Source organism: Amblyomma maculatum, chromosome 1 (genome assembly GCF_055883805.1).
Source record: "Amblyomma maculatum isolate TAMU_Amacu chromosome 1, ASM5588380v1, whole genome shotgun sequence".
Classification (NCBI taxonomy): Eukaryota; Metazoa; Arthropoda; class Arachnida; order Ixodida; family Ixodidae; genus Amblyomma; species Amblyomma maculatum.
In genome coordinates, this window is record NC_139344.1 from 329,651,989 (window position 1) to 329,676,719 (window position 24,731).

Consider the following 24,731-nt stretch of genomic DNA (forward strand, 5'->3'; position numbering starts at 1 on the left):
GCGGACGCTTCTTCGTTTCGCCTCCATCGAAACGCAGCCGCCGAGGTCGGGTTCGAACCCGGGTGCTCCGGCACAGTAGTCGGGCGTCTTACCACTGCGCCACCCCGGCGGGGCAGGAAGATGGTTGATGTATTTATAGGAAGGGAAAGGCACGGTAACTGTCTCACTTGATTTCTGTGGACACCGCAACCGCGCCGTAAGGGAAGGGAAGAAGATGGATACAGAGAAAGAGGAGCCGTAGTGGAGGGCTACGGAGTAATTTCGACCACCTGGAGATCTTTAACGTGCGTTGACATCGCACAGCACACGACGCCTCTTCGTTTCGCCTCCATCGAAACGCAGCCGCCGAGGTCGGGTTCGAACCCGGGTACTCCGGCCCAGTAGTCGGGCGTCTTACCACTGCACCACCCCGGCGGGGCGCAGGAAGATGGTACGGAAAGTTGAGAGTATAGTTGAGAGAGAGAGATAGAGAAAGAGGGTACCATAGTGGAGGGCTACGGAGTAATTTCGGCCACCTGGGGATCTTTAATGTGCACTGACATCGCACAGCACACGGACGCCTCCATTTCGCCTCCATCGAAACTCAGCCGCCGGTGGTCGGGATCAAGGAGTTGGTCGGGATCAAACCCGGGAACTCTGACACAGTAGTCGGACATCTTAACCACTGCAACACCGCGGCAGGGTGCGAGTACCATAGCAAAGTATAATTATAAAGCTGGTGCACTGAAATGACGAAAGCTATCTAGAATGCCAACTGAGGTCAAGCCAAGACTTTATCAGGTCATTATCGACGCCAGTCGTAGCCGAAGTCCTGTAACCGTTAGCGCCGTTGCCGGCAGCCGGGCGCGCCTATTGTTGATGTGTCAACGCTTTCGTACTTGATATCGCTTATCTCGTGTATGTCGTGTTGCTTGTCTTGATCTAGTGAGGCAAGAATTTGCCTGGCTCACCAGGCGAACCCCGTTCGCGATGTTTACCTTGCCGGCTTTCTTAGTGCAGTGCTGCAAAGCAGCTATGGACGTTGTAACCGGTGTGCCACTCGCCGTCGGTTATGCAATACAGCCGTATTGGACCGAAAGGAATATTTTTGCCTTCGCATTGTTCATGTCATGGTTAACCTACCTGTGGGAAACGTATCTGTCGTACAGGCAGGTAAGGCGTAGCCGGCATCTTGAGCATAGAGTAATGGTCTTCTGACTACATGTAATGATCGCTTTTCTTTCAGTACAAGGTGTGCAAATCTACGCCTCGAGTTCCTCATGAATTAAGCGCTATAACAGACCAGGAGACGTTTTCAAAAGCGCGGTTGTACCAGCTCGACAAGATGAAGTTTGGTTTCTACTCCGGAATTTGGAGTGAGCTGGAAACAACGGTGGGTTGCTCCTTTCGCATGCGCATGCACATCACATTCTCAGGATATTCTTGTGGCATTACAGCTTTCATGGGTTACTACTGCTTTTATTTACCATGGCTGTACTTAGTGCTGTTGGCATAAGCAAACGAATTAATACTCGTCATTGAAGTTTTGCATTTGCGACTGCTTGCTGTTGCACACGTAGCATTCTTTGTTTACCGCTTCACGTTTACGGGCGGAGTGTTGCGTAGGTGCTTGAGCGAATTATAATAAAAGCAGCTGTGATTTCTTGGAAATCAAAAAGAAAAAAAAAATGAAGCTAGCGCGTGTATATTTGGCGCCGCAATATTTAAGTTCCGTCATGCTGAAGTTAGCAAAAAAAAAAAAAAAAATGCGGCTAGTGCGTGTATATTTGGTGCGCGCTTTTAAAATTCCTGCCGGAATTAGTGCCGGATACCTTAGTAACTATTCTATTCTACGTAAACATCTTACCTTTAGAATGCATAGCAAGAGCGGGTTTTAAGTGGTTCTTGAATATATGGATGGGCAGTCAATTTTTTCTTCTTTTCTCGTAGGTTGTGCTGTTGTTTGGTGGCATTGCCTTTTTCTGGCACCTGTGTGAGAAACTGGCAGCCCAGGCTGGTGCAGAACATAATGAGGTGATTTTAATTTTACTAGACGGCTTATTGTTTTGTGCCAGTATTGTTCTAACACTTCCTCCGTTTTTCTTTTGCAGCTTGTGGTCACATCTCTCTTCATTTTTGGAGGATCGCTGCTATCGACTTTGCTTGATTTGCCTTGGTCAGTCTACTACACATTTGTCATCGAGGAGCGTCATGGTTTTAACAAACAGGTGACAAAATTAATCTTGTATCTTGGCTGCATGATTTATGCTGGGACATTAGGATGCCATCCTAGTCTGCTGTACAGCTTGGTTTACTTGTATTTAAGGTTTCTGGCTAAGAATCTCCGCCGCGGTGGCGCAGTGGTTACGGCGCTCGATTGCTGTTCCTAAGGATGCGGGATCGAGTCCCGGCCTCTGCGGCTGCTTTTCGGTGGAGGTGAAAAGCAAGGCACTCGTGTGCTGTTTGATGTCAGTGCATGTTAAAGAACCCCAGGCGGTCGAAATTTCCGGAGTCCTCTACTACGGCATCTCTCATAGCCTGAGTCGCTTTGGGACCTTAAACCCTACAAACCAATACAAACCAATCATATATACACGATAGCATTAAAAGCCTTGTTCCAAAAAAAAGGGCTTGGCTTTGGGAGTTAGTATTGGCAAGTGATGTGACCTAGCATTGATTCTTCGATGGCTTATGTTATATAACAGCACCACATGGTATCAAAATTGTGAAGAGCTGCTAACTCAGCTTGCTCCTTTGAGGTGAGAGAAACTAACCTTCCTTAGCTGTTGGATGCCGATCAGGCGTGCTACTAGCAGCCTGACTGGTCATCAGGTCCCGCGCGTTAACGAGGCCACATAAGTACATTCGCACAGCGTTGGTAAAGCGAGGCTTTGTATCTATGTCATATGGTAGCTTAAGACCAATAGCTGAATACAATGGTAGCATAGGACTGTATGTTAATAACATTTTGTGAGATATTATGTGCACAAATTAAGGGATTGGTAAGTAAATGAGCATAGACTGCATGTACACGAACGAGGATCCACAGAGGATTATGTGCCTAAAGGTGAAGCTTAAGCTTCCCTTATAACTATGTCGGTAGTGCTCTGGTGTGCTCTGCTCACTATTTTCTGCCATGCAACAATGTCCTCTAGGATTCTGCTTCTTTTTTTCAACATGTGAAGAATTTTATCTTTTCTTAGAATGGGCCAAATTCAGAAACCAAAGTGAACTGAAATTATGCTGAAATGACAAACAAATCCATGCTTCTTTACTTAGAAAACCTTATCATGACAACAGCCACATAACACACTGTTATACCTATGCACAAAATTCTTCAAATTGATAATGTTCCAAATCCACTTGTGAGAGTCTTGTATGCTTGAGCCTAACAGCTTGAATTTTTTTAGTGTGTTCACATTTATCCCTTCGCCAGTGCTACTTTCTAGTTGATTGTGATGGATGCAAAAAGATTGGTGTTAGATCTGAACCCCTGCTGTGGTGGCTCAATGTAAGATGCAGGTTTGATGGTGGCCATGGTGGCTGCACTTTGATGGAGGGAAATGCGAGGTGCCCGTGTGCTACATGATGCCAGTGCACATTAAAGCACTCCAGGGGGTTGAAATTTTTGGAGCCCTGCACTATGGCATTCCTCACAGCTTTTGCCACTTTGGGACATTACACCGTATAAACCAAACGAAAAAATCTTAACCCAGGAAATGATCATGAGCAATGGTGCACTTATGCTACATTCAGTGTTAAAGACTAGTCTTTAGTTGGGCTATAGTTGCTACTGGCTTCCTAAATTCTTTGGTATTAGCGAAACTGCATACACAGACAGGACTAGCAGTTACCCTGTTAGTTTGTGCCCTGTCTGTATTAGCCAGTTTGCCCACTAATAGTGAATACAGTGTGCTACAGGGAGTCTAAAAAAACATATTGTGGTTCCTATACATTCAAGCTGATTCACTTTATATATGTGATGACAAGGAAGGAAGGAAGGCTCATTCTAAAGCGTGTGACACTAGCCTGCTCTCCTCGTTTAGCAAGTTTTGTGAGGGAAGACACAACGATTTAACATTTATGTGCGGAATTCACAGCAGAATAATTTTCAAGCAAGTTTTTTTAGTAACAAAGTTTGAATTGGTACTGTAGAAATAAAGTTTTCAAAACGTAATAACATGAAAATGAGTTTCACACTGAAGAGGGCAACATCACGAGTTTATTGATGATGTTGGCCAAATTATCTATGAAATTTTTCATTACTTTTTGGTGTTGAATTGCTCTAACTGGCATGAAAAACATACTGAATAACTTGGATAGTACTGTGGCTTCTGCAGGTAACAAACATTTGTATTTTCCTCTATTCTGATTAAGTGTTTGGCCATATATCTGAGAACAGTATTACACATTAAATAGTGGTGCTTTCAGTTTTATAGATTTAGTTTCTGCCTATACACATAGCCATCTAGCACTGTTTAGCGAAAACCTAATACACATTATTGATTAGTTTTGGGCTGTTGCCGCCAGTAAAAGAAAAATTAAATAGGTGAAGTCCTACTGACTTGTTTGGCTTGCGTGAATATTTTCACGCAGCACACCAAAAGCAGACATCAGAACTGGTGTGTAGATAACAGAGCTCGCATTTTTATCGTAGCTATCCTATACACTGAAATTCAATTTATTTAAAGTTTTGCTGGCTTTTTCTCTTCCAGACTCCAGGATTCTTTGCAAAAGACAGGGTTAAGAAGTTCTTCCTAATGCAAGCTGTTGTTCTACCCATCGCTTGTGGCATCGTCCAGATTATCAAAATGGGTGGTGACTACTTCTTCATCTACCTGTGGTTCTTCACGTTGATTGTGTCTGTTGTGAGTTTCTTCCTTCCATATTGATTCCTTTAGCACCAGTATAGCTGTTTCTTTCACATAAATCTGTTCCTGTTGTAAATCTTGTGTTTAATCTAAGGTTGTTTGCTACGAGTCAACTGCTTTATCGAAGGACATGCGCACTTCCAGGTGTGTGTTTTTTGTGTGGCCTTTTTGTAGTGCAGAATATAAGAGTTTCTATAGTTAGCGTGAATCAGAGGATCAGCAGAATTTCAGAAAGGCTTTCCTATGGATCGTATCCACACTGGTAACCAGGTGATAGAAAGATTCTCGGAATGTAACCAGTCTCTGTACTTAGCATTCGTCTGATTCGGTCAAAACCTCGGCAGTCATGCACCCACGGCGAAATCGGGGTGTAGATGACCTGTATGTGAAAATACCGGAAGATATTCATTGTGCTGCACAGCAACCGTATTCCTTCATAAAAAAGTAAAATTTCCACAAGGCAAGGTGTTAGGCAAGGAGACATGATCTCTCCGTTACTGTTCACCGCTTGCTTAGAGGGAGTATTCAGAGACCTGGATTGGGAACAATTAGGTATAAGGGTTGACGGAGAATACCTCAGTATCTGCGATTCACTCATGACATTGCCTTGCTAATTAATTAAGTAACTCAGGGGATGAATTGCAAAGAATGATTAATGATCTAGGCAGGCAAAGCAAAATAGTAGGCTCAAATATTTACATCTACTTAGGACGGGGGGTAATCGCAGATCCTGACCATGAAAGGGAAAGAACTTGGAGAATCAGATTGGTGTGGAGTGCATTTGGCGAGAGCTCGCAGGTCATGACTAGCAGTTCACCTGTATCCCTCAAGAGGAAAATATACAAAAAACGTACCTTACTGGTATTTACCTATGGTGTAGAAATGTGGAGTCTAACGAAAAGGATTCTACTTAAATTAAGGACAACGTAGAAAGCTTGGAACGGAAAATGATAGGTATAATGTTAAGAGGCAGGAAGCGTGCATAGTGGTTCAGGAAACAAATGAGAGTTAATGATATTCTAGTCGGTATTTACCTATGGTGTAGAAATGTGGAGTCTAACGAAAAGGATTCTACTTAAATTAAGGACAATGTAGAAAGCTTGGAACGGAAAATGATAGGTATAATGTTAAGAGGCAGGAAGCGTGCATAGTGGTTCAGGAAACAAATGAGAGTTAATGATATTCTAGTCGAAATTAAGAAGAAAAAGTGGGCATGGGCAGGTCATGTAATGCGAAGGCAAGAAATTCAGTGGTTTCTAATGGTGATAGACTGAATTCCAAGGGAAGGCAAGTGTAGCAGGGGGAGGCAGAAATTTAAGTGGACATATGAGATTAAGATGTTCGCGGTATAAGGAGATGCAGTGCACACAGGACCTGGGTAATTGGGGGGATATGGGAGAGGCCTTTGCCTTGCGGTGGGTATAGTCCAGCTGATGACGAGGATGATGATGAGCCAGCCTTGGCATGTATAACCAGTTCCGCATTACAGGCTTCCCAGTGGTATTGCAAGTTGCTGCTGGTCACCGAGGCTAGTGATTGGCTAAACAAATTAAGGTGCGCTATGCCTGATTACACGAAAATTTAAGGAAACAGTCTATCATTTTAGAAATTTGTTGGTTGCGGCATGAGTAATGCTTTTGTGCTGTCACTTTGTAAATTGGTGCAGCAGTCTGTGGTGCTTGATATAAATGAATCTGCCACGCTTTTATTTGTCAGTTTACACATTAGTGCGATGTCAGTGCACGTTAAAGAACCCCTGGTGGTCGAAATTTCCGAAGTCCTCCACTATGGCGTCTCTCATAGCCTTAGTTGCTTTGGGACGTTAAACCCTACAAACCAAACCAAACCAAACACATTAGTTGCTCTTTCAGAATGGTTTGTTGGTTTACTCTTCCAATGCTGTGTGGTGTTTAGCATGAATTTAACTTCAAGACGATTTTTTAGCATACCCCGAGTGATTCATAAAGATGGCTTAATTTCACTGCCGTGAAAATTAAAATGTTTCTTCAGCCGTGAAGAGGCTTGCAGGTTTCGCTTATTGCATATAGTTTGCTGCAAGGTGTGGCCTTGCCTTGTTTACTGCTGACATAAATTTTCGTGCATATGAAAGGCAGTTGAAATTATACCTTTCATTACAAATGTTGCTAATGAAAAACAGTACTTATACATTTACTTTACTGGGTGCAAGTAAGTATTTTTTTTTTTGAGTAAGCTGTGTAGCAGTGTAGCAGTTGCATCCTTGCAACCAGCTTGCTGGTCCACTCAGTTATTTGTGAAAATCGTGAACAGTGCAGGACAGGAAGTAGGGGGTTATGTCTTGAAACAGTGAGAGGTGCGAGGTGGCTAGTGAGGAAACAGGAGTTAATCGATTTGACTGGAGTCAAAAGGGGGAATTGTGCATGAGGAGGACACGCAGTACAGCGAACAAATAACCAGTGGTTTCTTATGGCAACAGGCTGGATTCCATGAGAAGGTAAATTTAGGGATGGGGGCTGAGAGTCAAGTGGGCAGATCAGATGTGGGAATTTGCGGCGATGGGCTTCTGCAGCTGCGGCAGGGCAGGGCTAATTGGAACTCAGTGGAGGAAAGAGGTCTTTGTTCCGCAGAGGACGTAGCAACTGTGATGTGGATTCTGTGGGAGTGTAGAGTTGATGTAAAATTCAGGGGGCTGCAATAACCTGTGAATTGAACAAACTTTCAGTTAAGCATGAAGCACAAAAATAGCATCATTATTAGTCTTAGAATTGAGAGTTTGTTACAAAAAGTAGTTGTTCATCTTGCTGTGCTTTTCCTAGCTAAAATGTACTGGTGAAAGCAAATTCTGCAATATGTAGGTGTACGCTACCGCATCTTCTGCATTGCCTTCACCAGCCAGAAACCGCGCACTGTGGGAGCACGGCCCACAGCTCTATTGGCAGTCGCCGGTTGCAGCTCGGTTGCAACGTCTCTGTTAATGTTGCTTTCTTGACTTATTCCTGGGGCTAACCATTTTGCATAATCTCACTGTCTCTCAGCACTCCACAAGTTTTGACTGCGCTGTGTATGGCAGCACAATCTTCAAAATGGATGTTGCTGAGCGCTATGCTGAAATGGGTTCATTCAAGCTCACTTGCTTTCTCTCACTTCCTCTTATATACTAGTGGAGGTACCTTCCAATGTAGTTGCCTTAAAACCATGAACATTTGTGTCTTCTTATTCGATGCATAGTCCACAGGAAATGTTTTAAAACCTTGAAATCATCTTGGCTTTGTGGCTTTCCCAGTCGCAAGCAGTCGACATCAGTCTGTGCCAGTCATGTTTGCTGTAACCAGCACCGACACGCTTTCCTTTTTTCGTCTGCCCCAAGCACAGTTGTCACCTTTGAAAGTCAGGGTCTTTTCTGGTAACAGGCGACGGAAGAGTACAGTCTGATGTGCTTTAAAGTTGTCTTCCAGTTTGAATTCATTTAGTTATTCATAAAGCTTTCTTCCCACATTGCGCAAGTTTCTTGGGTTACAAATGTCCCTTTGTCTACGTAGGTTCTTATGAACCAGGTCATGGTGACCTTTAAAGCATGTCAGCCGCCCATCAGAAGAAACAGTCACTGATCCTTGACACTGCTGCAACTTGTTGGGCTTTTTGTACAAATTACATCACTGCTGAGAAGTTTGTTGCTCTGTGCTTTTCCGATCCAACCCTGATCAGGCAGCCTTTCCTAACTCCATTTTTTATTTTTTTTCTTCAATATTTTACTTCAAGATTCGGAATCATTTATTTTTTATTTATTGTTTTTATTTATGCATAATCCCACAGTGCCATTAAGCATTACGGTAGGGGGGGTGGGGGGGTGGATATATTTAAGCAAAATAAAATCGTACATGCAGGAAATTTCACAATTCCTCTTGACAGTACATGACAATAGTGCACACTCTTCACCTCAATATAGCGGCACACAGGACAGCTAAGCTTTAAGACACTGCCTTAAAATAAATAAAAAGAAAGGGGACTACAAAGCAAATAACACCTTAAGCATTCAGCGCTAAAAAGAAATCGTCATTGCATAAAATAGAATAAATAGAATATTATTGCTGTAAACATTTTTCTCAGTACCAACTTTTGAGCTGTTCTGCAATATAGGATACTGGGCAGATTCACCACGTTATACTTGCATGTGCCAAAGCTTCCAACATCTCCAGTGTCACATTTTTCACCTCATTTGGTGGTTCTATGTAGATGCGCAAATATTGCTTACTTTTGTCGCGGAATCACAGTGTGGTCAACGTGGTCAGCTCTGCCGGCTGCTTCTAGAGAATAGTAGGAGCTCTTTCTGAATGTACACAACAGAAAAGCCTTTACCTAGCAAACTAATATTAGAGTTACTACGCAAAAAAGTGATGTCTTATTTGTCAGACAGTGGGCACATATGGGTCAATAAAATTGGAAAGTGTGTTTTTGGCTTGATCTCGTACCTCCATGCATTGTCTCATTTGGCAGCGCCATCTCACCGTGTAGTCTCATGCAGTCTCATTGCTTGCAATATGCAGTGTCATAGTAATGAATAATCGCATTTCTTCAATAACAGCGGTCGTCTGAATAGCTATGATGGTGATAGTAATGCGCTTCATGAAGTAAGTTATCTTGAGGCTCTCAACAGAAAATTAACGTCTGACTAAATGATACTATGTGGCTTACATCTTGAAATATCAAGCAATATTTTTTATATTTTTTAATTTTTATTACATGCAAAACCACTGGGATCAACACTTAACTTTTAATTAGTGATGAATTCCAATAAAGTGGCTTCAAGTTATTGAGAGTTGACTGTATAAGTACTTATCGCAGCCAGCAGGATTAGTACAAGCGAGCATAGTTTTACGTTCTGGGGCATATTTTGGCTTTGCTTTTTTATGCTAATTTGTGCATCTTTTCTGCTGTTTTCCAGCTTATCTCATTCATATATTCTGACTACATTGCGCCACTTCTGGACAAATTCACACCACTGCCTGAAGGGAACCTGAAAACCAAAATAGAAGAGCTGGCAGCTAGCATCAACTTCCCACTCAAGAAGCTCTTAGTTGTTGAAGGTAAGCACTATATAATTGAGCGAGTGTACACCAACTGGCCATCCATCGCATGCATGGGTGATTATCTGGAAAAGCATTTCTTTATTATCATCTGCCCTGCCGCAATGGTGCGGTGGTAAGACTCACGACTGCTGTGCCGGAGTACCTGGGTTCGACCCCACCGTCGGTGGCTGTGTTTCGATGGAAGCGAAACAAAGTGGCGTCCGTATGCTGTGCGATGTCTGTGTACGTTAAAGATCCCCAGGTGGTCGTGGTCGAAATTACTGGATAGTTCTCTCTTTTCGCTTTCACTCCCACCTTCCACCCTTCCTATAGGGTGCTGTTCAGGTGTCCACAGAACAAGTGTGACAGATATTGCGCCTTTCCTTTCCTGTGAACCATTCATTATTATTATTGTTATTATTATTATTATTGTCTTGAGCACGTGAACCTGTGTGTGATGTTCAAGCTACGGGCTTTATGCTTTCTTGTAAGCAAGCTCTAATGATAGGATATCAGCAGGAATGTGACAAGTAGATGCTCTTTGTTGGCAATAAAGTTAGTAGTGCTTATTAACGTGCTAATAGTTGATTATGTATGATATGTATAGATAATAAAGAGCACTGATGTAAACTCTGTTTCCTATTTTGGTTGAATTATTTGGCTGCATTAATTTGTACAGAAGCAAAAGACACATCCATTGCTGAAAAATTTGGAATTGAAAAGGGAATTTTCTTATTACCACTTGATTGAAATGCCCAGCGTTGACATTGATGTTGCCATCAGCAGAATTCTGTGATCTCTGGTTGGTAGTGGATAGGGATATGGTCAGGTTTCCGAGATGTGCAGACAAGAACAGCACTTGCACAGGTAGCTTGAAAAAACAGCTTGTGGCAGCCATAATAATAGTTTGTATTTTTGCCTTTTCCAGTTCATAATAGCACTGTTTTCATTGAAAGTAATTCTTTATTCATTGGAATGAGGCAATCAATTGGAATAGACAAGCTTAAATTTTACTGTGTGTATTGTGCGAGCCATGATTGGCTCATCTCTTCCTTACGTAATGCTGTGTGCATCATACCAATGTTGACCAGCCGTGGCATCCTCAGCGCTGCGCCTGATGTTCATTGACGACAGTGCGCTGCCAGGGATGCCCCCCTCCCCCCCCCCCCCCCTCCTATCCGCCAGTGACGCCCTCTCCTTCCTATCCAAAACAAGGAGCATTGAAACTTTGGATGCGGCCTACCTTTAGCCCCCCCCTTCCCCCCATGCTTTTGCCAATTTTGCAGACTTTAGCGCAGTCTGCAACCTTTTATTTTTTTAATCTTGCCAGGTTCACAAGTATGCGTTACATCATCGCTGGACAAGTATCATTGTTTTAAAAGGAAAACGGGATGCCACGCCTTGAAATTAAAAGAGCGCAAACCAGATGACTCAGTCTCACATTATGTGCTCTCAGCCTGCTTGTAGCCATTTTACACTGTGGGTTCAGACCTACAAGCTCACAACTCCATTCTTGCTAAAAAGTGGTGCCGCTAGTTGGCTGGAAAGCTCTGATGAACACGTGTCATAAAGTGATTTAACCCTGTGAGTATGGGACGACACCAAGAATATATTACTCGTGATATTCTCAGCAATGCAGCTGCCTTTTTGTTAAAACAAAGGAAAACGTGACCGTGTTTCCTTAGAGTGATCTGTTTATAGTGTCATGCTTAGTTTGCTGCTTCCCATTGTTGTCCCTTGAACACAAAGTATCTTGATAAATGAGAGATGGCCTTGATGAAGAATGACGGTCCAGATCTTGTGCAGAATTTTACATAACTGCCTCACTTTACAGGATCTAAGAGGTCATCACACAGCAATGCCTACTTCTTTGGCCTGTTCAAGGAGAAGAAAATTGTGTTATTCGATACCTTATTTGAAAAAGAGGAGCTGATCGAAGGTGAAAACGGCCTGGTGTCTGGGGAAGAGGCTGCAGCCGAAGACAAGGTACTTCCTTAAAGAGCGTAAATATGGCTCGAATGCGATGTATTTTTCCTGTACAGGGAGCAGCACTGTCTGGCTTAACTTCAAGGGACCACGAATCACTGTGCTCAGGTCACTGTCACTATTTTCCACTGCCTCATCATCCCGCATGACTTATTTTGCTTCAGGGTAACACACAAATAGTTTTGAAAAATGTGCACTATGCAACGGCAGCGAACATGGACTGATCCCAAGTGGTTGGTCGAAATTGACACGAAGTCATTCACTGTGTGGTATCTGTCATAGCCCACTTGCAGTTTTGAGATGTTAAACCCTGCATACCGTATTTGTGTAGTGGTTCTCTAGAACAACAGGCCAGGATAGCATCCTCACAAGCAACTGACAGAGAAAAAAAATCTTTCTTGGCACTGTAGCTTAACTTCAGCTATTGGTTAAAGGCATTGGACTTTGTGAACTGGCTATTCCCGTGTGGCTGGCATGCATGCAATGCTTGCCCCATACTGAGAGGTGGGTGGGAGCCTCAGATTCACGCACAGTCCTTAGTGCTTCTTCAGGGTGTCTAGGGACCGGCAAAACAGGGCATTGTCAGGGAAATTTTATGCACCGGGAAAAACTAGCGGAATGTCAGGGAAACCAGCAAAAATTTTGCCAAGTCAGAGAAAATCGCACGATATATTCTGCTATGCATTTTCATTTTAAGCTGGCACAGAGCAAGTTTGTTATTCACGCAGATTTTATGCTGTCTCACCAGCGCGCGGCCGTGCCACAAAGTGAGGCGCGATATATTACTTTGACACCAGCACATGGCTGAGCTGCCACAATAGAACAACCAATACGCCCGTGAAGTGGGTACTTAATAAAATATGCGGAAGCGCTGCGTAGAGTAGTACATGACAAAAAGCAGGAATAACCCTGCCGGGAGCGACCAGCACGAAAGTGATTGGCGAGCTTTGCTGCTACGGTCTCTGGAAAATGCCAAGCGCGTGTGTGCAGCCATATTGGATTGGATTGGCTCTGCTGTTTGTGCGGTGGGCGGCTCGCGTGCCCTTGCGCGTGCTCTGGCTGGCATCAGTGCGCATTTAATTTTCAGTAAACTTGACATTTTTAACAGCCATTAACACTAATGACAGCCTTTTCACTGTTGTAAATTGCTGAATATGATTAATGAGTAGCTTTGTTTTTTGTCATCATCAGCGGCTACATTTTTGAGCCTCTTCACTCGTGAGGGAATTTGAACTGAATAATCAGGGAAAACCTGGAAAAGTCGAAAAGGGATTTTGAAAATAGTGGTTTGCTAGACGCCCTGTTCTTCCAACTGTCTCAGCTGCATAAACCAACATAATGCGTGTCGTTGCAAGTGGTCTTGGAAAGGACAGAAAAAGATAAGCACAGATATGGCCTGCTTCTAATGTTTTCTGTCGTCGAAGGTGGCTGTAGTGATTTCATGTTACTGTTAGCTTTAGGGGAAATGAGAGCGTTGAAGTGGCTTAAGGAAGCCCCAGCTTCTGCAACATGACACTCAGTGTAAAAAAAAAGTCTGTAAACGGAAGAACTATTTCTTAGTGCACTTACCGTAGACTCCCATTAGGATGAACTTGGTTAAGGTAAATTTTCGAAAAGATGCACATTGTGAGACTTTTGGTTGGTTTCCTATTGGACTCTATATATTGTAACACTCCTTACGTCACCACGTAACACAACGTTACGAGACCAAGGAATGCCACACACGGGCCAGGCAGCACTTCACCTCACACCCCACTTCTTTGTCCTCCTACCCTGAGCTCCTCATCTTCATCATCCATCTGGTCTGGAACAATATCCAGTGACGCCACCCTTGTGCCAAATGCACCGAATTGCACCAAACTAGTAAAGCTGCACCTTTGTGATACAAATGAGGATCGTGCCGTACTGCTCCAAGCTTAGTGTTCTGGAATTGGGTGGCACCACGCTCCTGCAATTCAGAGAGATGCAACCTTGGTTTTCGGCGCCATTTCAAGACGTTAGCATCTGTTGAAGTCAAGACTGTCAGGCGGCAACGCAGACTTGCATACTGTAAATAGAGTGTCAATATGCGAGCCACCGTCAGTGCAGTGAAATTTCAGCAGTGTTTTGAGCTGCTGTCGTTTTACCCCAGTTGTTTAAATTAAAAAGCATGAGCAGTGCACATGTCAAGCTGGAGTCTGGTAAATGTCCTTAGGCTCGCTTCTTTGAATCTAATTTTTATCAGCGTGAATCCAACTAGCCGGTCGGTTAGGACTGGTGTCAATCAACTTGCGGAGAGCATAAGGAGAGAGCCTGCACCAATTCTATGTGTGGGTACAGCGGTGATGCATTGAAAGTGTGCGTTTCATACAATGCTGCCAAATATTTTGAAAAATTAGTTGCTTGCAAAGTCTATTTGTGGAAATCTCGAGTAGCACAGCCGACTACGCGAATTGCTGCTAGGTGCGATCCGTCCGTCCGTCCGAATGGGTGGAACTGCATGGAGCTACCGTGTTTGCACATAATCATACGTTACAGTCATGCAACATGGTAATCCAGGTGCTCCGCTTTTATTTAAAAGAGTGAAGCTGAGGAAATTTTAGTGCAGGCTTTGTGCACAGCTCAGGCAGGATAGCCTTAGCCAGCACAAAGGTCTGCTCACGACCTTTGCTCACGAGGTTTGAATAATTGCGTCTGTGTAAAGGAAGCTTGTTTACACTAGTACACACATGTACACAAGATCTGACAGAACTGGCTGACATACATGAAAAATTGGAGCGGTTTTAATCGGGAGATTTGATGATGCCTATGCTTTTGCTGAGAAAAGTGAAGAACCACACATCAGCACGTTTGAGCTCCTGTGCTCACGAGATTATGGAAAGTATGTGTTTTTCAAGCAAACACTGTGTGACATGCCATATACTTACTACAATTCAAATTCGGATAATTTGCACTTTTGGTTAATTCAAACAAATTACAATATTTTGATTGGCAGGGATTATTTTAGGTGCATATTAAAGGCGCTTAATTTGTGCCATAGTGGGAGCCATATTAAGAAACATGAAGGCCCTGGACTAAGGTGCATGCAGGCCCCTTCCCCCTTCTCTCTCGGTTGTATGTTCCCAGCCCTGTACTACACTAATTTCATTTTAAAGGCACTATTTATTAACATCAAAATGCCGTCAATGAGATTCGCAATACAATAATCATTAGTATTAGTTTCGCAGAAACAGACACAACCACAAATGCTTAAAGATATCGTAAATAAAGGGACTTGTGCGAGGGGGGGGGGGGGGGGTCAATTTAGCACATATTCAAGAAGTACTTTGCTTTGAGCTAGTTGGTTCATGGTTGAAGTGGATTATGAAGACTGCGCGAAAGGGACGAGGACAATGATTTTGGTGTTCCTTCCTTGTCCTCGTCCCTTTCGCGCCGTCTTCATAATCCACTTCAAGGCACATACTTTCTATTTCCCTCTTCAAAAGCAGGAGAAAGGGTGTAGTGGACCTGTTTGAGAGATGGAGAGGTATGGTAGTCGTAGCAGGGAAAAATGAAGATTTTTTCTTCCTCATTTCACATCTTGTCCTCATTGCACTTTTGCTAAAGGCCTCACTCTGCACAAAATCTGGCCTTGTTAGCTTTGTGAATGAAAAGTCGGGCGTGGCTCTGGCAGCTGCCAGCTGGCAGGTGACATGGGCATTCTACCGACTAGTCGACAGCTTGTATGACGTCACGAGACGATGTGACAAGGAAAGAGTTGCCAGCCCGGGCTTCTCTGTTGAGCTGGGTGGGCGAGATGTTAATTGAACCTTTCAGAACCCTTAGGCGATGAGTAAAACATGCTACTCTTAGGCCACGCAGGTGGCCTAAGAGTAGGTGGGTTTTGCCGAGTGGGTTTTGCACAGAATTTGGTAGCTTACGACTGCATGGTAATGAATATGTGCGAGATAATAGATTTTCACAAGCATTTGAAGTGCGGGCTAGTTGGTTTCTCGCTCAGCATTATGTGTGTCCTCCTCTTTGTTCGTCCTCGTCCTTCGTGCTGTTTCATCCAGCACGAGATAATAGAGACACAAATTAAGGGATTAGAGGTTAAGGGATTTTCAGAAGGGATATGATACACATGGACGAGGATACGCAAGAGGAGCCACAGATAGGAGCCATTAACGCTATCGTGTCATAGCCTTAATGGTGCAACTTGAGTGTCGCCCCAAATGTAATGTGACAGTGTTAGCCGGTAGCATCACTGTTCATTGTAAAAAAGGTCATTTAAGATGATAATGATTGGATCATAGGAAGGGAAAGGCGCAGTATCTGTCACACTTATTTCTGTGGACACCTAAATCGTGCCGTAGGGGAAGGGAGGAAGGTGGGAGTGAAAGTGGAAAAAGAGAAAGAGGAGCCGTAGTGAAGGGCTAGGGAGTAATTTCAACCACCTGGGGATCTTTAACGTGCGCTGACATCGCACACTACACGGACGTCCCTTCATTTTTCCTCTTTCATTTAGGATGGACTGTTTCGCATGTCGTTTAGTTGAGATGAACTTTTGCAGCAACTGAAAACCATGATGACCTCATGCAATGGCACCCATGGGGTAACGGCGGGACACAGGCAAGCAAAAAAAAAAAAAACTCAACATGCTTCTACGCAAAAAGCGCACCCTACAAAATGGCTTCCACACAACATTGATCAGAACTTCAAAATGCTATTTTGCAGGAGCACGCTTTGTTGTGGGGAAGAAGCTTTCTTGCAGGTGCAGAAAAGGCAGGGCACTATCGTATCTGCGCTGTTAAAGCTAAGACATGATCGTATCTTGTCCTCGTGTGTGTTTCACATGCCTCCCACAAACTGAAAGAGGTTATGTCCGAAGTACACTTGAGACTTAAAGGGCCCGTGAAAAGCTATTTACTAAAACTGGAAAACGCGCCCGAGTAATGGGTATCCTATCAACCCTTGTCTCAACGCAAAAATATTTAAGCTAGCGCCACTAACACTGAAAATACCGGCAGTTGAAAATGCCGCTCCTCCTCTCCTCTCTCAACTAAAGCACGTTGGCACGGAAGAAGAAAATGGAGAAGACAAGCCGAGATGGTGCCCCATCATGCTCCACTCCGCCCGCCTCACCTGGGAGTGTCCGACGAGTAGGCGCACCCAGAAAGCCCCAATGATGTCATATGGGAGGTTTGCGTCATATGGAAAGTTTGCGCAGGGAGAACGTGTTGCCCTAATTAGTTGTGAGTGGTCTCCAGGAGCACTTTTAAAAAATTATTTGTAAATTATCAGCTTAATGCAAAGCTTTTACATTTAGCTCAAGTACAACGACCACGTCTATGGAAAGTACCATTTCAGGGGCCCTTTAAGAGCCTTGGGGCCAGATTTTGTACTGACGTGCTATCTCAAAACACATTATTGCGGCACAGAGATGGCCAGATATGTGCATAGCTGACAAAAAGGCGCACACAAAGGCGTTTGATGTGCCTGCTTATTGAGACGTTCACAGCTCTGCTGCAAATGTAGCAAGGTAAGAGAAAGACACTTGCTGCATCGCTGGTTATCTTTAAAGTGTTGGGAGCAGGATGGGAATCGAAAATAAGAAAACGATAGCAGGCACTGTGGGATACAGTGAGAAAGATGACAGCCAAAAAGAATAGTAGAGCAGTGTTGGGTTCAATTAGGATAACTTGAGCTCGTTTCATGCTCTCTCCTCAGCTTGTTTCGTGCATAGGGCATTAATTGCTTTATTTGCAATTATTCTCTTTCTGAAAGGTTATTTTATTGATTATTTTCAGGTAACATGTATTTGGTCACACCCAGCATGCTCGCATATATTTTTAGGGATACTTTCTGTTGAGGTGAACATCTGATAAGATGAACAAATTCTCTTGGTTCATTCTAATGGGACTGTACTGTATTTACTTTCTCTATTTTTTTAAACACACCTGAGGGATCTCTATTCTTAGCCTAACACAACATGTAGGTATTCACTGCTGGCAACATATTAGCATGACAATTTCATGCTGGAAAGGTACTGGTCATATCCTTTTATTTTTTTGCCTGTTTGTTGTTGCATAGTACAGTTTTCCCAAGACTTGTAGGTTATGAAATCTGTCATTTCGCATTGCATCATCTTTATCTCTTTCCCTCTGTCCAGGCTCTCCCTGAGAAAAAGACTCATAAGAAGACTGGCTGCAACGATGACGAGATTTTGGGGGTCCTGGCCCACGAACTAGGTCACTGGAAACTTAGCCACGTGATTAAGAACTTCGTCATAGGCCAGGTACAATGCTGAATTCATGTGCTTGCCATTACACGAAAGTACTACAATAGTTCATCTGTGCTCAAAGAGATGTCTCGGCATCACCACAATTTGCTTGTGAGGACAGCTGATGGCTGTATCCGTAGTTCATCTCTTGCTCTTTTCTAGCTTTTCGAAGCTCCATTTTCCACGAGAGTGGTCTCTTCATGATTAAAACATGGCAGTCTGTTTTTACAGGGCAACTTCATTTTGATCTCGATGTCCTTTTAAAAGCATTGTGAAAATGTATTTAAGAAGCGAAGACGTGCTGATGCTCAACTGCTGTATTATGCAGACCTGGAAAACGCGTGCACCCCACCATGTTTTATTGTTTTTCCCCAACATATTTCAGTAATCTCACTTTATAGCATCAACAAGTCTGAAATGTTCAAACTTACGCACCTTATGCTCACAGACGTTTTTTGCTGGGAGGGCACCTTGCTCTTGGTGGCATGGCAAGCTCATGCTTGAATTGCATTGGCTGTGGGAGGATTGTATGTCGTGTTAGTCCATGGCGACTACATCACAGAAGTTACTAGGCATATCAACATTCATGCATTAGTAGGGTGGTGCATTGGTGGTGAAGATTGAAGCGTATTAAAAAGATAACGTGCCATCATCGAGGAAAGATGTTTATTATCGATTGTTACTCGTCCAAATGTTTCACGTCCAATGACTGCACGTTCACCACCCTGGGGAAATGCAGGCTACACTGCTAATTTGCACGAATAATCTCTGATGAAATTTTTTGGGGTCTTGATATAAGTTTGCAGCTGGTCATTCACTTGAGTCAGTTGTTGCTGCTTTCTGTTTTTGTGTGTGGAGATACTTTGTGTTTCAGCTCACAAGTTTCTCATTTGGCTGCTTCTTTTATTCCAGGTCCACTTGTTCTTCTGCTTCATGATTTTCTCTCTTCTCTACACGGACGAGCAGGCATACAGAGCGTTTGGTTTCTACAACTCCAAGCCCATTTTTATTGGGCTGATGCTGATCTTCATGTACATTTTTTCACCATACAACACTGTAAGTGAGCCTATCGATGCAGTGAAATTTCCTCTTCAATGTAGTCAGTATTGGTTTAGCCTAGGTAGGTTGTTCCCTTTTTGGAATGTGTTTATCATATGTTGTCATGTATAGGTTGACTTTCTTCTAATCATAGCCCTAGCTGACTAAAAATGTTGGCTCCGAATATCGCATATTTTTAAAATTATGATACATGGACGTTTGTCAACCCTGCCAGTAGCAGGCATTGGAGTGAAATCTCGTTACTATGAACACCACATTAACGAATTTTTCAAATTGTCAAATTTTTTAAGAATCTTCGGCAAATTTTCTATGTTTTCAATGTAAAACTATTTCAGAAATATGAATTTCAAAATAGCGTATATTTCAGAATAGCGTACATATTTTATTTTTTCTTCTATAATTTAGCAGCATCAGCATTACGAATTCGGCTAAAATTAACAGCGCCGCAGCTTGCAACTCTCGCGTGAAACATATAAACCGCCGTTTCTGTGTGTGTGGTCCGTGGGCTATAGCTGTCATCATCAGCACATCTAGTACCAGCTGCTACCGTCATCACGAAGCTGGTTTATTACGTAGTAGCCAGCAGGCCTAGCCACCTGCCTTTTTTCTGTACTATGTTTCGTTTGCGGGTCGTTCGTTCGTGTCATTCGTGTGTGCGTGTGTGCGGGATGGCATTTATTTTAATTTTTTTTCTCGCAAATTATCTCATTGCGAAGTTTGCACGAGATTGGCGATGATAGTAGCCAGCGAAGGGCTAAGAAGGCAGGAATGCAGCTGCTTTCACTGCAAGAAATCTACGCAGGGAAAAAGCGAGTCGGCCTCTACAGACAGCCAGAATTGCTTCATCGACCGCCACGATCATTTTGGAAAACCCAGACCAGATTTTCAAACTTCAGGGAGCATTGAAGATGAGGTCATATCGAACTCTTATGTTTTTTTGCACATGGACAAAGTCCATACTTTCATTGCTCGGAGCAATCACGCACCCGATGAGGTGTTGCGCAAAGCAGAAGGTATATGTAAGGTTTTGCTTGTTTACACATGTGCCCACTGCCAAGGTAAGCCATATTCATACCGTAGGTTTGACCACTGACCTATAATCATAGTTTTTCATTACAATGATAGTTCAAATTAACAAATTTTTTGCTGTCCCGCGGGATTTGTTATATCAAGATTTGACTGTATCATGAAGCTCGCACGGTCTTGCATGATATGAGGGTTATCATGTTTGCTTGAGTGAAGCAAAAAAAAGTTTTCTTGGTGTGACTGCCACTTAGTCAGCAACAAACATTAGAATGCATGATAGAGAAAGATGCGGTTAGCTAGGCTCATGCACTTCTTGTAGTGTTTTTATGAAAATAAACAATGTTAGAGCAGTTAATCAGATTTGGTTTACCGTGAAATGATTGCCTTAAGGTAGCATTAGACTGTACTACTGGTACTCTGCTCTGCAAATAGCTTTACCACGCTTAGGTCGACCTTCGAATATCAGATATCAGATGGCCATTTTTACTAGAAAACATTGGCTTATACATGATAATGTACAATATCTCTTCCAGTTCCTGTCATCTTACTCGAATACATATGCATGGGATGGTTTGTCTTTTTAAGGCAAGAGCCTTAATGGCTCATACTGTTGTTCGTTTGGTCACACCCTAGCTGTCAATCATCCTGACAGCCATGCCAGGCACGTGAGAAATGTAGCTTAGTTCTCCTTGTCTAGCGTTGTAATAGTGCGGTTTTCATGGAGACTGCCGCTGCTAGTTAGTGGTAGATAGCAGCCAATAATGATAGTGGTAGTTAGTGACAGTTACAGTGATGGTGATGACAGGGATGACTGTGACTAGGACGTCACCAGTTAATTCACTCATATGCGAAGCTGACCCCACTGGGCATCCGATCCAAACGTTTGTATGGCGCCTTTCATTTGGCGCTTCCTCGAATGCCGCACCACACAGCAAACAGAAGCAGACCCAGTACAGCAGGCATCAGCGGCGTTTCAAATTGGTTTACAGGAAAAAAAAGGCGCATTAGTATCTGTCACACTTTTCTGCGGACACCTGAACCGAGCTGTAAGGAAAAGGAGGAAGGTGCAAGTGAAAAAAAAGAGGTGCCGAGGTCTAGTAGAGGCTTTTGCCTCAACACAGTTTAGTGGTCCAAAGTGCCCCCTAGAAGTGCGAGCAGAGCAGTAGGTATTTTTAGTAACAAGTTGTTTTGCATGTTAGTGTCGGGAATTGCATTGCCTTTAATCAACCAGTCATGCTGGTAGTTACCATTTTTGTTGTGGTACTACTAGTCATGGCAGATGACTTGTTTTGATCCTGTTGGTAGCACTTCACTGTGTGTTGGGCTACTGTGCTGACAGTGCTGGTGTATTGCTGTTCACTGCATGCTGAAAGTTACAAGCTCTCTTTGCCATTTCATTCCTAGTTTTAAGCCAAGATGGAATTTTCTGTATATATATATATATTTTTGTTCATGGAATACTTTTGGAAGCGAAACCGTGTACTGTTCTTTGTTTCAGCTCGTCGACTTCTTGATGACAGCGTTGAGCCGGCATTTCGAGTTCCAGGCGGATGCTTTCGCACGCCGCATGCATCGTGCTTCGTACCTACGAAGTGCACTTATTAAGCTGAACAGGGATAATCTCAGCTTCCCAGTCTATGACTGGATCTACTCAACCTGGCACCATTCGCATCCGCCAGTGCTTGAGCGGGTCCGTGCACTTGGCAAAATCGACTGAGTATAACCACAGGCCCTGAAAGTTTTGTACGGTACTGCGTGTCATCATTGATTTGCATGTACTCATTTCATGCCACATCATTCAGTTGCGTTTGTACATAGGCAGAACGTAATGGTAAACATAAGGCAGAGCGAAAGCATGCCACAGTTCTGATATGCGGAGAGATGTGCCATTTAGTATGGCCCAACTGTTTGTAAGCAAGGAAGGGCTGCAACGTGAAACTAAATAGCTGTAGGTTTCAGTGTATTTATGTCGTCCCATAAAAAAGGGCGCTTTTAACGCGGTTTATCTTTCTCCTTGTTTAGTGCCAACATTATGATGGTAATAGCAAAATATTTACTCCAATTTTGTGGTTATTTCTCTACGCTAATTCTATATCTAGCAGTATTCTCTTTTAATGTGAATATTGAAGTTGATTGTCTTAATGCCTTTTCATAATAAATAATTTTCTGGTTAAAGTATCTGAGTCGAGAATGTTGGTGATTTGTAGCGCACTTTATCAGTATGCTATTGTTCGGTGCTTATAGCACACAGAGGGTTCAGCATGCTCAAAAGGAAAACCGGCTATTGGGTGAACCTGTTATTGGAAAAAAAAAAAAATTAAGGTGGCAGCAGGCATAGGTATGCTTGCTGGCTGTTGTATGAAGTGCCTGCAGCTCGGGTCTGGTCTGCATTTAGTTCATTCACCAGTTGTCAGTGTGGTTCAAAAAATGACTCAAGTACTTGGAATAAAATAAATGTATGAGTACATCGTGCACTGAGAGGTGAACACATGTCAAACAGGTTCCCTGCAGTAAAGTGTGCCGAGTTTTAAGGTGGCGAGGCAAAGCATACTGTAGTTTGATATTTACATGCCAAAGAAATGGTGCATGGGTTTGTAATGATTCAGGGGTGCACTTGAATTAAAAAAAAAAAACAATTTTTCTCACATTGTGTAGTAAATTTTATTTTGTTCAGAATTGCCTGGTTGCAACCTTGTGTCATGAATTCTATTTGGCCTTTGAATGTCTGCATGACTCCAGCATTGGTAATCCCTTCACTGAATATGAAGTGTGTACTGGCCGTTTCTTGATATTATCATCTTGGAAAACAAAAGTCATACGGTCCTTGCCGCGGTGGTGCAGAGATTAGGGCACTCAACTACTGTGCCCAAGGATGCAGGATCGAATTTCAGCCACGGCGGCCACTTTCCGATGGAGGCGAGAAAAGGCGCCCGTGTGCTGTGGGATGTCGGCTCACATTAAAGAACCCCAGGTGGTCGAAATTTCCAGAACCGTCCACTCTGGCATCTCTCATAGCATGTGTTGAGTCGCTTTGGGATGTTAAACCCCATGGACTAAACCAAACCAAAAGCCGGGTGGTGTGAGCTGGAGGCTCCAAAGTTGATATGGCAAAACATTGCAGAACTGTAGCTCTTCTGGTGCAGTTGTTCACGCAGGCCATTAACTTAGGCCTCTGCTTCGATGTCAGTGGCACTGCTTAAAATTGTCAACAAAATTGTCAACGCCACCTGAGAGAGAGATATTCAAAACTCTCAGTTCAAGTCTGCATCTTTCACTAACCATTAAAGCAAACAAAATTGGCCCGATGTCACCACATGCACTCTCATATAATAATGTAATATGTTTTTTTTTGTCACTTGTGCCCCAAGACGCTCTTTGCATCCAGAGTGGATCACGAGGATGCATTCTGAACAAACAATGGTTGAGCTGCATTGCCGTTGCTCCCGTTGCCGGTGTAACAGAGCGAAAGGGGGTCACGAGCCAAAGAGAATTTCTCAGAAGATGAGGAATTGCTTGCTGCTCTTCTTCCTCATAATGCACCTGGCTTGTCAGAAAAATAAAGAGCGCCTTGTAACGGCACATGCATACATACAAGCATCTCAAGTTATTTGCCTCATTACATCACGAAAACACCTATATAGCTGCGCTCAAATTTCACATTGTGGAGTATCGTAATTGCTCTTGAAATTTTTTTTAGTAGAGCTCTCTGTGTGCACGGAATTTGCAGAAGTACAGTTCTGTGCCACAATAACTGTGCTGTTCAGTGCTGCGGTTTGATGCCCTCTTCTTATTACTGCACTGCAGTTCTACAGCAAATTTGGATGGCTGCATTGCACGAAAGAAAACCATTTGCAGCTTTTCCCGCTTAGAGGAAAATTATTTGCATTTAGGAGGCACCCCCTTTAAGAAAAGTGGTGTTTGGTTGGTTAGTGGTGTAGTTTAGGTTTTCTACATCATACACTCGACCTCATTTAATATACTTTCTGCTGGAAGCAGTTGAGTTTAATATTTGGCTTTATTTTACAATGCGCACCACAACCTTTTTCTGGCAATGTTGCCTTGAGCTGAAAACGCACTTGATTTGTCATGTTTGTTCTATAACAGCCTTAGCTGCTTACATGCCATAAAGCCCACCAAAACATGCACATACGTTGTCCCATTGTTCGTTCTTTTTTTTTTTTTCCGCATTTCAAAATGTTTATGGAACTGCTCAGCTCAAGCTTGGATTTTCGGGTGTTTTTTTTTCCTGTATGGAAGCAAATCTATTTCATTTAAGTGTCCTTTTTTTTATTGTGAGGATAAAAAAATAACAATGAAGTTTGATGAATAGAGATAGAGCTGTATGAGCCGCTGTATTATTGTGATTGAAAAACCAATCGCCCGGGATTCAGGGTTCTGAGCGTCGTTTTTGCCTACTCCCTCTCACTAGCCTCAAAACATTGTAAAACTCCTGATGCATCATTTGTGCAGGAGAAACAAATTCGCGACAACTCCTTGCATAAAAAAATATCCATCACCTTTTTC

General features: G+C 43.1%; 1 protein-coding gene across 1 annotated transcript; it reads left to right on the forward strand.

Moving 5' to 3' along the window:
• The first annotated feature begins 796 nt into the window (after window positions 1-796).
• On the forward strand, window positions 797-22,532 carry LOC146207407 (CAAX prenyl protease 1 homolog). The gene is made up of 10 exons (XM_084587166.1): window positions 797-1,152; window positions 1,226-1,372; window positions 1,930-2,013; window positions 2,091-2,207; window positions 4,695-4,847; window positions 9,772-9,913; window positions 11,730-11,881; window positions 18,012-18,137; window positions 19,035-19,178; window positions 21,706-22,532. Exons 1-10 carry the CDS (start codon window positions 970-972, stop codon window positions 21,922-21,924), a joined length of 1,467 nt encoding a protein of 488 aa, XP_084443292.1. The 5' UTR covers window positions 797-969; the 3' UTR covers window positions 21,925-22,532.
• Window positions 22,533-24,731: the final 2,199 nt, after the last annotated feature.